Source organism: Marmota marmota, unplaced genomic scaffold (assembly GCF_001458135.2).
Source record: "Marmota marmota marmota unplaced genomic scaffold, marMar, whole genome shotgun sequence".
NCBI lineage: Eukaryota > Metazoa > Chordata > Mammalia > Rodentia > Sciuridae > Marmota > Marmota marmota.
In genome coordinates, this window is record NW_026000142.1 from 8,423,730 (window position 1) to 8,436,617 (window position 12,888).

Here is a 12,888-nt window from a genome sequence, read left to right on the forward strand (position 1 = left end):
GATCCATCAAGTTCTCTAAACAAGCCAACGATTGATAACAACAACGAAACCCCCAAGATGAGTATCATAAACAAATCTTGAACCTTTGGAAATTCAAACCAATTTATTTGATTGACTTAGGCATACTGCCAAATATAGGCCTTAAGATGCTGTACCTGTAGATAACCAGATTACCAAAGTCAAGTTTAAAGAACCTTCAAGGGTCATTTTCTCCAACATGAGGGAAGTAGAGAAACTCATGACTGAGTGGGAACAAGTTCAAAGAGTTTTCAACGTTATGCTCCTAAACACTATAGCACCTTGCCTCTCTTTCCGAGTTTTGAATTTATGAACTTTTAAGGCTATGAATGAAGGTATGCAATAGAGCAAAGTATAATGATTCTACTAACCACAAACAAATGAACATTTGTCAGTCACATGCAATTATTTAATCTCTGTAAGTGCATTATTTGTTAGATTTCTGGCAGTGGGTCTCAAGATCAATGCTAGATGAACACTGGAATCACCCAGAAATTTCATGGAGGGATCTAGAGTGGGAAATGATTACTTATTCTAAGGCTCTCCAAATGAACCCATTGTATATTATGACTCAAAACCAATTGTCTATGACAAGGTTATAAACTCAAATGCCTGGTGAAATAATACAAAGAGCCATAAGGGCTGGGATGAACTAGAGTCAACTTTGATTAAAAAACAAAATAATTCAGGGATTAAATTTAATATCTACAAACACAATTTGGCTTCCAGTATATCTTTTCTGTTTGGATTAGAGCCTTTTATTATAAACATATTTAGATAAAATACCTAATTCAAAATGCAAAAGTCTTTGACTAATATTCTGTAAGAAAGATGGAGATAATCCAGAAATATCAGGTCCATTGTCATCATCTGTTATTCCCTTGTGAATATTAACTGTATAGATATTGTTTGACTACACAGATCACTTAATTAGTGTAACACTTAACCTTTAGCAAAAGGACTTGTGAACACCTCCCTGAAACAACATTTGTGAGTAGAAGAATATCTATATAAATGGAAACTTGAAGAAGGTTGGGATTCTGCTGCTTTTGGTAATTGCCAATAACTTATAAAAATGGTAATTACAGGGGCTGTGGTTGTGGCTCAGTGTAGAGCACTTGCCTAGCAATGTGAGGCACTGGGTTCAATTCTCAGCACCACATATAAATAAATAAAGATCCATTGACAACTAAACAATATTTAAAAAACAAAAAAAAATGGTAACTCCAAAAGAACTATCCAAAAGATCTGTGTAGTCATACATCTATACAGTTAATCTTCACAAGGGATTAATAGATGATGACATAGGAAGGTCAAATAGGAAGGTCAACACAATCATCAATTATTAAAATTGGAATAATGTATAAGAATGCTCTCACAAATACTATGTACATAGAGCTTTATATCCTAGGTTAATTTTTTATCTTGGTTGTATATGATAAACAATCTTTAGATTTAAGAGAGAAAAGGTGACAACTGGATTTCATCCTTCCTTTCTTCCTTACTTCTTTGTCCTAGCGACTGAACCCAGGGTCTCATGCATACTAGGTATGTACTGACTTATATCCACAGCCCTTTCGATTTTTTTTTTTTTTTGAGAAAGGATATTATGAAGTTGCCCAGAGTGGGTTCCAGGTGTGATACTCCTGCCTCAATTTTCCCAAGAAGCTGGGTTACAGGCATATGACACCAATCCTAGATGGATTTTTCTGAGTTAACAAATTATTGCAAAGACAGGTGGAATAACAGGGACTATGTGATAAATTTGCCTGAATTATTTAAATAACAATGTATGTGTACTATTTCCACTATTGAAATAACAACAAAATTGAAAACTAATAATAAGAAATCAATAAATTTGTAAAAAGTGTCAATGGAGAATTTTAAAGAAAACTACTTCTATGGACATTGTGCCTTAAAAACAAGTAGGCCCAGCATTGTGGGGCATGCCTATAATCCCAGCTACTTTAGAGGCTGAGGCATGAGATTCTCAAGTTTGAGGCCAGCTTGGTCAACTTAGAGAGACCCTGTCTCGAAAGATAAAGAAAGTTGGGGAAGTAACTCAATGGTAAAGCACCCTTGGGTTCTAGATAACACAAATAAGGAGTGAATATAAAATTCAATTACAGCTTATAAGATAAAACATATTCTTCTGCATCAAAGTGCCTTGTTTTTCTAAGAAAAATCTTGGGATCAGTGTTTTTTCCAAAAAGTGGGCATTTTCATTAAAATCATACAAGAGATGATTAAATACACAAATTCCTAGGCTCCAAGCTCAAATCCATGGAATTGCTTTCTGGTGGCCTAGAAATCAGCATTTAATGCTAAGTGAAGTTAACCAATCCCCAAAAACCAAATGCCAAGCGTTTTCTGATATAAGGAGGCTGATTCATAGTGGGGTAGGGAGAGGGAGCATAGGAGGAATACAGGAACTCTAGATAAGGCAGAGGGGTGGGAGGGGAAAGGAGGGGGCAAGGGGTTAGAAATGATGGTGGAATGTGATGGACATTATTATCCAAAAAAACACATATGAAGACACGAATTGGTGTGAATATACTGTGTATACAACCAGAGATATGAAAAATTGTGCTCTATATGTGTAATAAGAATTTTAATGCCAGCTGTCATTTATTAAAAAATTAATTAAAAAGAAAAAAAAAAGAAATCAGCATTTAAAATTTCACCAGAGGATTCTGGAGCTCACTAAAACTTAAGAACTAGTATCTTGGATACTTAAAGCTGCAAGCATGATATAAATACGGCATATGAAAAATCACTACCCTTAAGTAAACAATGACTGAAAATCTTTCAAAATCAAAGCAAATCTCTATTTTCTTAAACAATGTTATATTTCACTGTTGAGAACTACTGGTTGTCACTTTTAGCACCTTTGCTATAAATAAAGCATAAATAGTCAAGTGTATAGTTCTATTATTGTGTTAGCACTTAGCAGTGTAGAAACTAAATCTTTGGGAATAATCTTTTTGTTCAGCAAAAGTTCTGCTTTCTTCTTTTAAATCCTAACTACTGGTATCTTCCAAGGATCTGTCCTCAGTTACATATTATCATCACTGCACTGGGCAGTTCATCTGTCCTCAAATCTTAAGCTCCAAGTAGAGGGCTTCCAATCCTAAATTCCCCCCAAAATCTATTCCAAACTAAATCATTGTCTCATCCCTATAGTAAGCCAACCTGCCTGTCTACCTTATTCTCTTTATCCCCAACCCTATTCAAACATACACATTCCACATTTCCTGGATGTTAATGGATACTATTAACATTTTCTCAGTCAAAAAATCCTGGCATTATCTTTGTCTCTTTCCCTTTGCTCTCACTGAAACTCCTTACTCTGACCTTCACAATATTTGTGTTTTTATTTTCATGATCACTACTACTATTCAGGTTGTTATCAGTTCTAAATCAGTTAAATATAAAAGCCTCTTAATCAGTCTCCTTTCTTTTAGATTCCTTCCTACTGCAATCTACAGCACTTCGATTCATGTTCTCAGACTATTTGTCCATTGTATACCCTAAGGAGCTTTTAAAAAATACAGATGCCTGTGTTCTTCAAGATTCTAAAAATAACACTTATATTGAACCAAGGGTAAGAAGCACTACATTTATTATTTTATTTTTTCCATAAATCAGTCAAAAGATCTGCAACAATAATTCTAGTGCATATTTTGAAATACAAAAGTCCCTATAAAGATACCATACAGATGTCTAGTGATAACAAAATCAAAGAGCTAACATACAGTGCCTGCCTAACAAATGCTCTTCACTGAAATGACTGAATCGCTGTTCTTTATCTCTTAGTGTTACTGATTATTAAGTCCATGTGCCCCCCCACCCATGGCAGTTCAAATTTCCTAGGGCAAAGTTAACTAGATTTTCTGTAGAGTTTTTTTTACTTTACTTATTTGCTGATCAAGCAAAGATTTTATCACACACACAGAAAAAAATTTCTCATTCTATAATTGGAGAAATTTTATGCTATAGAAAAAGCATAAAAAGAAAATGCAAAATTTCACTTGAAACACCTGTAAAACAAAAGAGTATCTAGTAAAACCTTGGGGCCACAGAGTTGTCAGTAAGCAGCTATGATGAAGGGCCACTGAAGGTGGGAAAAAAGTTTAATTAAAAACAGTCTGTAATTCTAATTTTTAAAACAATTTCAAAATTATTTTACAGCAAAAACACCAACCTTACAACCTTATTATTCTATCATTTTTAGACTTCTTGTTTTAGTTCAAATTTATTTCTAATTCAAAGCTTTCCCCTCTGCCACAACAGTTCCCTTGTTTTACATGTTTGCTAGCGAATAAGCAATCCCAAATGTATTTTTCAGCTTAAATTACTAACTTAAGCTCACCTTTTGTTTCAAACTCTGAAGAATTTAAATAATAAGCATTAATCATCTAAATGAGGTTATTTAGTCCTTGACACCAAAATTCTGCTGACAACTGTTAACCTTTGTAACATTATTTTTTTTCTGGACTCAGTCCACAGAACCAACCTATCCTGTGTTCTCCTTTTCTGCTTCTGTATCAGTAACTTGTCTTATTTTTTTATTTACTTACTTATTTATTTTTGGTACCGGGGATTGAACTCAGGGGCACTGAACCACTAAGCCACATCCCCAGCCCAATTTTGTATTTTATTTAGAGACAGGGTCTCCCTGAGTGGCTTAGTGCCTTGCCCATTGCTGAGGCTGGATTTGAACTCCTGATTCTCCTGTCTCAGCCTCCTGAGCTTCTGGGATTACAGGCATGTGCCAACATACCCGGATTAAAATACTACTCTTAACAGTTTGGTGTGTGTGTGTGTGTGTGTGTGTATACACACATATATATGTATATTTTTATTTATAAGTTTCATAGGTTTATGTGATAAACTGTTTTAATTTTTTTTTGATATGTAGAATAATTCAGAGAATGAATAAATTGATAAAATTTCCTAAGGAGAGTCAGAAGATAGCTTTAAAAATTTAAATAGAATGGAAATCGTACTTTTATTCCTGACAGCTGCAGCTTTTTACATTTTCTTCATTTTCTTGGGATTTTTACATGAAGACTTTAAGTTTGGAAAAAAAGAAATGCCAGGCATAATAATCATTGCAGAAATGGGTTCATAGGAATAGAATTATGGGGGGAAAAAATCACATAAAGACAACTGAAAATACACATCTTTAGTTCAGTTCTCAATTTGAGATATACTCATAAGGCACAACTGATTAACAATGATGTCCTTGTTTGAAAAACAAAACTAGCTCTTTTTTATTAATAAGCTATATAATTTTTATGATACATTTAACATTTTTGTGGTTTGTGCGGAGGTCAAATTTAAAAATTCTGGCAGGCACAGTGGCTCAGTAGGCTGAGGCAGGAGGACTGGGAGTTCAAAGCCAGTCTCAGCAATGGCAAGGCTTTAAGAACTCAGTGAGACCTTGTCTCTAAATAAAATCTAAAATAGGGCTGGGGTTGTGACTCACTGTTTGGGTGTCCCTGACTTCAATCCCTGGTACCCCCTTAAAATTGTTTTTTTAGATTCTGTACAGCAGGGAAGGAAAGAGAAAATACTAGAGAATGATATTGATCAAACTATGTTGTTATATCATGCACATGTACAAATATGTAACAATGAATCCCATTATTATATATAATTATAACATACCAATCAAAATATGAAAAATAATAGAGACGGTGTTTCTAAGTTTAAAAAAATCTGTGGGGCTGGGGTTATGGCTCAGCGGTAGAGTGCTCACCTTGCACATGCAAGGCCCTGGGTTTGATCCTCAGCACTACATAAAAATAACTAACTAAATAAATAAATAAAGTTATAAAAAAAAATCTGTGAAGACATAAAACACTTATAATGTGCAAAAATATTTCCATTTATATAAACTCAATCTAAACTACTGTGTCTTATCTGCTGATATTAGAAGCACTCCTTTACACCACCACTGCTAGGCATTTCTCTAACATTTTCTTTTAGTAACCACTTTAAAATACAGTACTACCTCAAACACTGACCTTCATCTCCAATTTCTTCTTCACACATTGGCACAGGATCTCTAAGTAATAATAAAGGACAGACAGTAAAATGGAGTTCAGAGAGAAAAAGTGGTAAAATGAACCATATGGGCAGACTGGGATAGCAGAGAGAAATCTTTTCCTATCACAACAGAAAAATCTCATTTTATCCTTCTTTCTGCTTCATTTTCATTTCCACTTCCAGAAACAAGTAAAGGAAAAATTCTCTTTTCTCCAACTCCACTCATTATCCAGCCTTCACTGATATTCTTACTATTCAATGACTACTTTGCCTCCTTTTCCATCCCAACCCAACTTCTTTTTTCTCCTACCATATCTCCTTGAAAAACCCATCCATGCTTCATATAGCCAACTCACCTAATCATACCTATCCAATGAATCATCCCTTTCCATCAATTTATACCCTTTTCCCTAACCTGAAGGCTATTTTCTACTTTCCACTTTTAGTTAACAATATTAGGTTTGAAAGTAGGAGGAAAATATCTATTATTTCTATAAAATTTGAATACTGTTAATGATGAACTATCCAAATTTCAAGCAAGATATTTTAACCTTTTGGGACTCGGTCAACTCATCTGTAAAATGAAGAAATTAGTTTAGTTAAGCACTCCAAAATGTAGCTAACAAATTTCTGGACTCAACTATAAGGATTCTAAAACTAGAGATCTGAGGTAGAATGCAGGAATTTTTTTAAAGGTACCCAAATGAGTCTTCTGAACAAAAAATTTAGGAATTATTAATAAATGATGAGGATCCTTTTAGTCTTATATTCCAAAATTCTATGCTGCCATTTTCTGATAAAAATTGTTATAAAAGGAGTACAAATGAATTAAATAGGCCTTTGTAGGCTGATCTGCAGCACAGTTTATATTTTCTTCTGATAACAGCTGACTTGTAACTTGTAAAATATGTTTACCAACTAGTGACCATAAATATTAAAATACTGAGTCCTTGAAGTAAAACAATAAAAATTATTTCTTTAGAATTATATGTCCAATCACTTTTTCACAGGATTTTTCACAACTAAGATTTGGCCCATGTTAAAAACAAAGGTAGAAAAGGCATGCTCATTAGGATCATTTATTTTGCTAGTTCACTGGTAGGGCTTTGTATATCACTGGAGCAAAGCCTAGAGAAGTCTAGATCATTGAGAGAATTCAGGCCATTAAAATGTCTAAAGAACAGTCTCATTCAAATGTTTAGATTGCCAGGATTTTACCTGCCCAGAAGCACACTAGATCATTCACTTCTGAACTACACTTATATATTCTAGTTCTGGTAACTTCCAACAACTAATTCTCATTATAAACAAGTGTTCCCGTGGTTAATATTCTGGATTAAAGACATGTTACAACATGTGGGGACTAAGCAAGTATAGACAGCACTTAAAGAGATGATGACACATTGGCACTATGTTAATTTAAGTGAACCTATTTATTTATGAATAAATGAATAATAATAAAATGATAAAAAGTAGAAATGGTAACTGAATTATATTTAAATCAGTTTTCTCTTTAAAAAGATACACTTAATTAAATTTGTACAAAATAGCACTATAAATTGCAGGAAAGTGTGTCCATTTATTTTCTCTTTTTTTTCAACATAAAAATCTACAGTGAATGCCATTATGTAAGTGAATTCTTTGAATATCAAGAATGATGCAATTGTTGCTATGGTGACTATTCATTTTATTGAATAAATTGTAGATGGGTTCAAAGCATTATTTCAAAAATCAAATTTCAGTATATTAACTATGCTTGATAAATCTCTTTCTTTTGGTACCTATTAAACAATACTATAAGCCATCTTTGGTGATGACCAATTAAGTAACTTCTATTAAAAGCCAGGCTTGAGTTGCCAAGGAAAGAAAACTTCCAATAGTTTTTTAAATGAAACACTCAAGTACATTCAAAGAAACAAAGACACTAAGCTTTAACTTTCTAGAGTAATTGAAATGTACTATTGAAAAGTAACATGATCTCACATGTCTTTGTTCCTTCACTGTCATAATTTTGCTTCTAACCTAAATTATTAACTAAGTATAAGACTAGAAGGCTGCTGACTTTTCGGTTTCCAATTAAACTAAAGCGAGAGCTAGTTCAAAGTTAAAGCAGTTTTGACAAAGAGAAATTTCTCCTAGGCATGTGAAAATACTGATGATTTTCACATTCAAAATCTTATAAAACAGTTAGGTACAAAGCCTATATTTTAAACTAGCAAGGATAACTGTAGACTCCAACTACATGCATTCCTCAGGAATAAGGAAAAGTACTAAGGCTTCTCCCCTTGCTTATGATCTTCCATTAAGGGGGTTCCCAGCGATGGCAGGCTTCATCGGCATCTGTTTTTAGGTGACTTGCTGGTTTTGAGACTACTCAAAACTGAACAGTATTTTGAGGACCTGCTCCAGATCTCATCCTTGCCTAACTACATAACACTAAGTATTTAAAGAATGGGGTGGGGGCATGACTGTGACCCTTTCCCCTTTCAACAAGGTGAAGTGCAGTCAGCTAAAAGGCCTGCTGACTTCGCAGCCCTCGAAGCCTAGGAGAGGAAGCTTGGGCATGGCAATAGGAAAGAGGTACCAGCAAGGGGGTCGGGCCGAGAGAGAACGAACAACAGGGTGGTCAGGCGCAAGGGAGAGAGCAGCATTTCAGCTTCTCTCCATCAGTCTTTCACAAATGGACTTACCTGTCTCCCTGTTCTACCTTCTCTTCTCATCTCTCTCGCAACAAGCGACCCCTACCTCCTGGAGAGAGAGAGTGTGTTTGTGTGTGTGTGTGTGTGTGTGTGTGTGTGTGTGTGTTGACAACAACCTCAGCACCCTGGCTGGGGACAGGGGTTTGGAGGGGGTGGGGACGCAGTTCCTCCACAGGCCCGGAACTCCCCCGAATGGCCCTCGAAGAAAAGGGGGCGGGAGGAGCCCGCCTGACGCCGACCGAGGGCTCAAACCCGGCCTGGGAGACCAACCCTGGCAGGGGCTGACGTGCAGCTCCTTTAGGTTTCAATGGTGGCCTTTCGGGGAGGAGGAGAGAGGTGACAAGGGGCTGGGGGTGATGTGGCCTCCCCTCCCCATCGCTCCGCTGGCTGTTTACCTTCTCGATACTTCTTGCGGAGCCGCCGATGGACGCTCTTCACCACCCCGGAGAGCTTCTCCTGCTCTAGCTTCCGCTCTTGATCCCGGGGCTGCGGAGTGCTCGGGGGCCCGGCCCCCTGCCCGCGAGCCACACGTCGGCCGTCGGCCCCTGGCTCCATATCGCAGCCGCCGCCACCGCCGCCGCCGCCCCTCAGGCCCCCGCAGACGCTCCCCTGACGGAGGAGGTGGGGAAGGAGGAGGCAGCAGCGGAGGCAGCAGCCGGAGGAGGCAGAGGAGCCGGAGCGACAGCTTCGGAGGTGGCCCCTTAATCAAACGCCCAAGCCGATTGGTGGACTATGGAGGGCTGGGCGGAAACGGAATAGCCCTGGAACCAATGGACAGAGAGCGGCGGCGGCGCACCCGGTTGTTTGGGAAAGCGAGCAGCTGGAGGAGGCGGGGCTCACAGGCGGAGGGGTGCTGAGGCGGTGGGAGAGCAGGGCCCAGGGCGCCCATCTACGCCGCCCCTCCCCGGATTTTGTGCGCAGGCGCAATGGTGCGGCCTGGGGGATTCGCGCAGTGAGCAATGCGCTTGCGCATCTTTATTTGCTTAGTTTGGGCTTCATTCTACCATCCAGGTTTTGCAGTTTTGTGGCTTTTCCACCCGCTGTTTTATAATTTAGTGTCATGCGGCCAGAGTCCTCTACCTGAGCCTTCCCTGCACCCTATCACATCTATGCAGATTTCCTTTAGCTTTCTAGATACTCTTTACAATGACTTGACATCACCGGAATTTTACATTTCAGCCGACTAAGGCTTACATGCTTTCTTTGGCTCAAGAAGAGGCCACGGTACCAAAGGCTGGTATAACTCACCCACCAAAAGTGATTAATGCTACTCTTGATGGTTAAAGGACACAGAAAATGGGGAAAGGCAAGGCCAAGAAAAGCAATAGGAGATGTGGGAGGACAGAGATGGAAAGACAGAAGGCCCACAACTGATGTTCTTAAGAACATTTGACAAAAATGTTGCAGGAAGCCTGGCCTAATTCACCTCAGAACTATAAGCGCTTTAAAAGTCCACTCAGGTGACCTCAGGACTAACCTCTTTAATATGGAAGGTTAGTCTTTGCCCAGGGTACCTAAGTGGGGTTAGCAACCTGCTCACCCTTCTCCACTTCTTTTCCTACTCTTGGGAAGCTCTTGCAGAATATGATTGCAGACTTCTGCTCCAGAGAGCTGGAACACTGCTCTCCAGAAGAGACTGCAGTAGCACCTGAAGTGGTACATGGGGCTGCTGAAGTTTCAGAGATCCAATAGGCAGAGAATCATGAATGAATTGTGTTAAGAGTGTGAACTATGTCCTCATTACAGTTGTGATTGTATGACATTGTATGGAAATTGTTACAATGAAAACCTTTTGATCAATGATTTTAGAAATCTGAATAAAGTTCACATTATGTCATTGTTTCATATGCTACTTTCTGGATAATGAAGACCCTGAAGAGCAAAGCAGTATCCTTATTCTCTAGATCACAGAAGTGAAAGGAGATTGGTGGAAGAGTGTCCCTACCAGCACAGTGAAGAGGCAGATCAAACAGAGACAGAGACAGATAACCTTCAAAAGAACTAATTATAATTTTAGAAGAAATCAGGAGGAAGTACCTAATATATTGAGACTGTGGTGGTCTTATTTGCAGGAATTTCATTTGGAAAGAAAGGAGAGCTTGAATGGCATACCTGTTTTGTTTTGTTTTGGTTTTTTGTTTGTATTTTAGCATATCTGGGAGGCAAATACATGAGAAATATATTATAGAAATCATTAAATTTCATTTGTATTAATTGATAAAGAAAGCTTTCCTCCATATTCCTAGCAAACAAATTCTAATACCTTTTAAAAATTAAAGACGTTAACTGAAGGAAATTTGGAAAATACAGAAAGAAGTAAAGAAAATTAAAGTCACCTGGAAACCCACCACTGAGAGAAAAAAAAAAAAACTATTGATGGTTTTTATTTGTTTGTATATATTGATGAGATATTTATGGATGGCTATGATAATCTCCATTATGAATAAGCTACAATGTCATCAGTTAATCCCCAGTTATTGTATATTTATATGTCTCCATTTTTTTTTCTGTATTCCAAATAATCCTGTGTCAAACACTTTTGTAGGGCTGGGGCTGTAGCTCAGTGGTAGAGCACCTGCCTCGAAAGTGTGGATACTGGGTTCCATTCTCAGCGCCACATAAAAATAAATAAATAAAGATATTGTGTCCATCTACAACTAAAAAATATTTAAAAAACAAAACAAAAAAAAAAACACCTTTGTACACAGGTTTGCCCAGTTTCTTTAATAATACGTTTCATTAGGCTAACTCTCTAACCAAAACAGGCATTACTGAATCAAAAGATTGAAAATATTATTTTTGATGTATATTGTCCAACCTCATTTCCCAAAAGATGGGGCAGTTTATGTCACCTCTGGATGTACCTGTGGATGTCTATCTCACTGCACCCTTACCTAGATTAAGTATTACAGTTTACAAAGTCATTCATGAGATTTTTTTAAAAGGCCTGTATTTTTAAGAAACAATAGGAACTTTCTGTAGTTTCATAACTATCTCTTCTGGCTGGCATAATCTTTAAACTAGAAGAACAAATAAAAGGAACTTATTTAAATAAGAAGTTATTTAAATAAGAACTTATTTATTTAACTTAAATAAAAGGAACTTATTTATCTAGAGTCAAGCAAATTGAAGAACACCATTTTTTTTTGTTTTTTGACTTCTCATTTTTTTCAGAAGCAACTCAAGAATTGTAAGTTGGATAGACAGATTTTATTTTAAATTTGCGTAAAATTTAAATTCCTTGGTAAAAGGGATTCACTGAAAGAAGATCTTTTGACACCATATTAAACCATATCCTATGCCCAGAAAAATGTCAGTATTTTTCTTTACATATAGTGGCAGTTTTTATTGAATGTAAATATCTTATTTTAAGAAATTCATTATTATCATTATCATAATCATTATTTTTATTTTGTTGGTGCTATGGATTGAACCCAGGGCCTTTCAAATACTAGGCAAATTTATCTACCACTGAGTTGCATCCACAGCTTATTATTGTTATTTTAAATGACCATTAGGGAAAGAGGATGTTGGAATAAAACACTATTCACTGTGCAACACAAATCAGCCTGGGAGGAAAAGGCCTTTCTAAAGCACTAAACTGCAGGTAACTCAATTTATCATCATAATTTTTGCTTTACCTAACAACTTCTGAACCCTCTTCCATGACATTTAGTGTGTCATAGAAAATTTCCTGGGTCAAAGAACCACTTCGACAAGTGGTAAGAAAAAATACTTTGACCTTTTGGTTTACAGTTATATACCTTATAAGAAAAACAAGTTTCTATAGTTGATGGAAAGAGTCAGCATACTATAATAACAAAGTATTTCTATTCTCAATGGAAGTTCAAAAAATACTAATCAGTAATGAAAGCAAACTTTTAAAATCCCTCTCACAGTCTGGCATTTGGCATTAAGTTCACCAGTAGGTTTTGGGTGCACCCTAGAAAAGTTTAGTCTATTTCATTCTGCGTTTACTGAGTAATCCTGTAAAAAAAAAATGCCTCAAAGGAACTGAGTAGCTTCAGTTCCAGGAACATCCAGGAACAGACAGGAACATCTCATAAAATTTTCTATGACACACTAAATGTAATGGAAGAGGGTTAAGCAGTTGTTA

At 36.9% G+C, this 12,888-nt stretch overlaps 1 protein-coding gene across 1 annotated transcript in view; it reads right to left on the minus strand.

Moving 5' to 3' along the window:
- Bmt2 (base methyltransferase of 25S rRNA 2 homolog) overlaps positions 1-9,477 on the minus strand; it is a 76,685-nt gene extending 67,208 nt beyond the window's left edge. The window contains exon 1 of the mRNA XM_015488263.2: positions 9,167-9,477. Coding sequence (XP_015343749.1) covers positions 9,167-9,326 — 160 coding nt within the window. The 5' untranslated portion in view covers positions 9,327-9,477. The remainder of the gene's footprint in view (positions 1-9,166) is intronic.
- Positions 9,478-12,888: the final 3,411 nt, after the last annotated feature.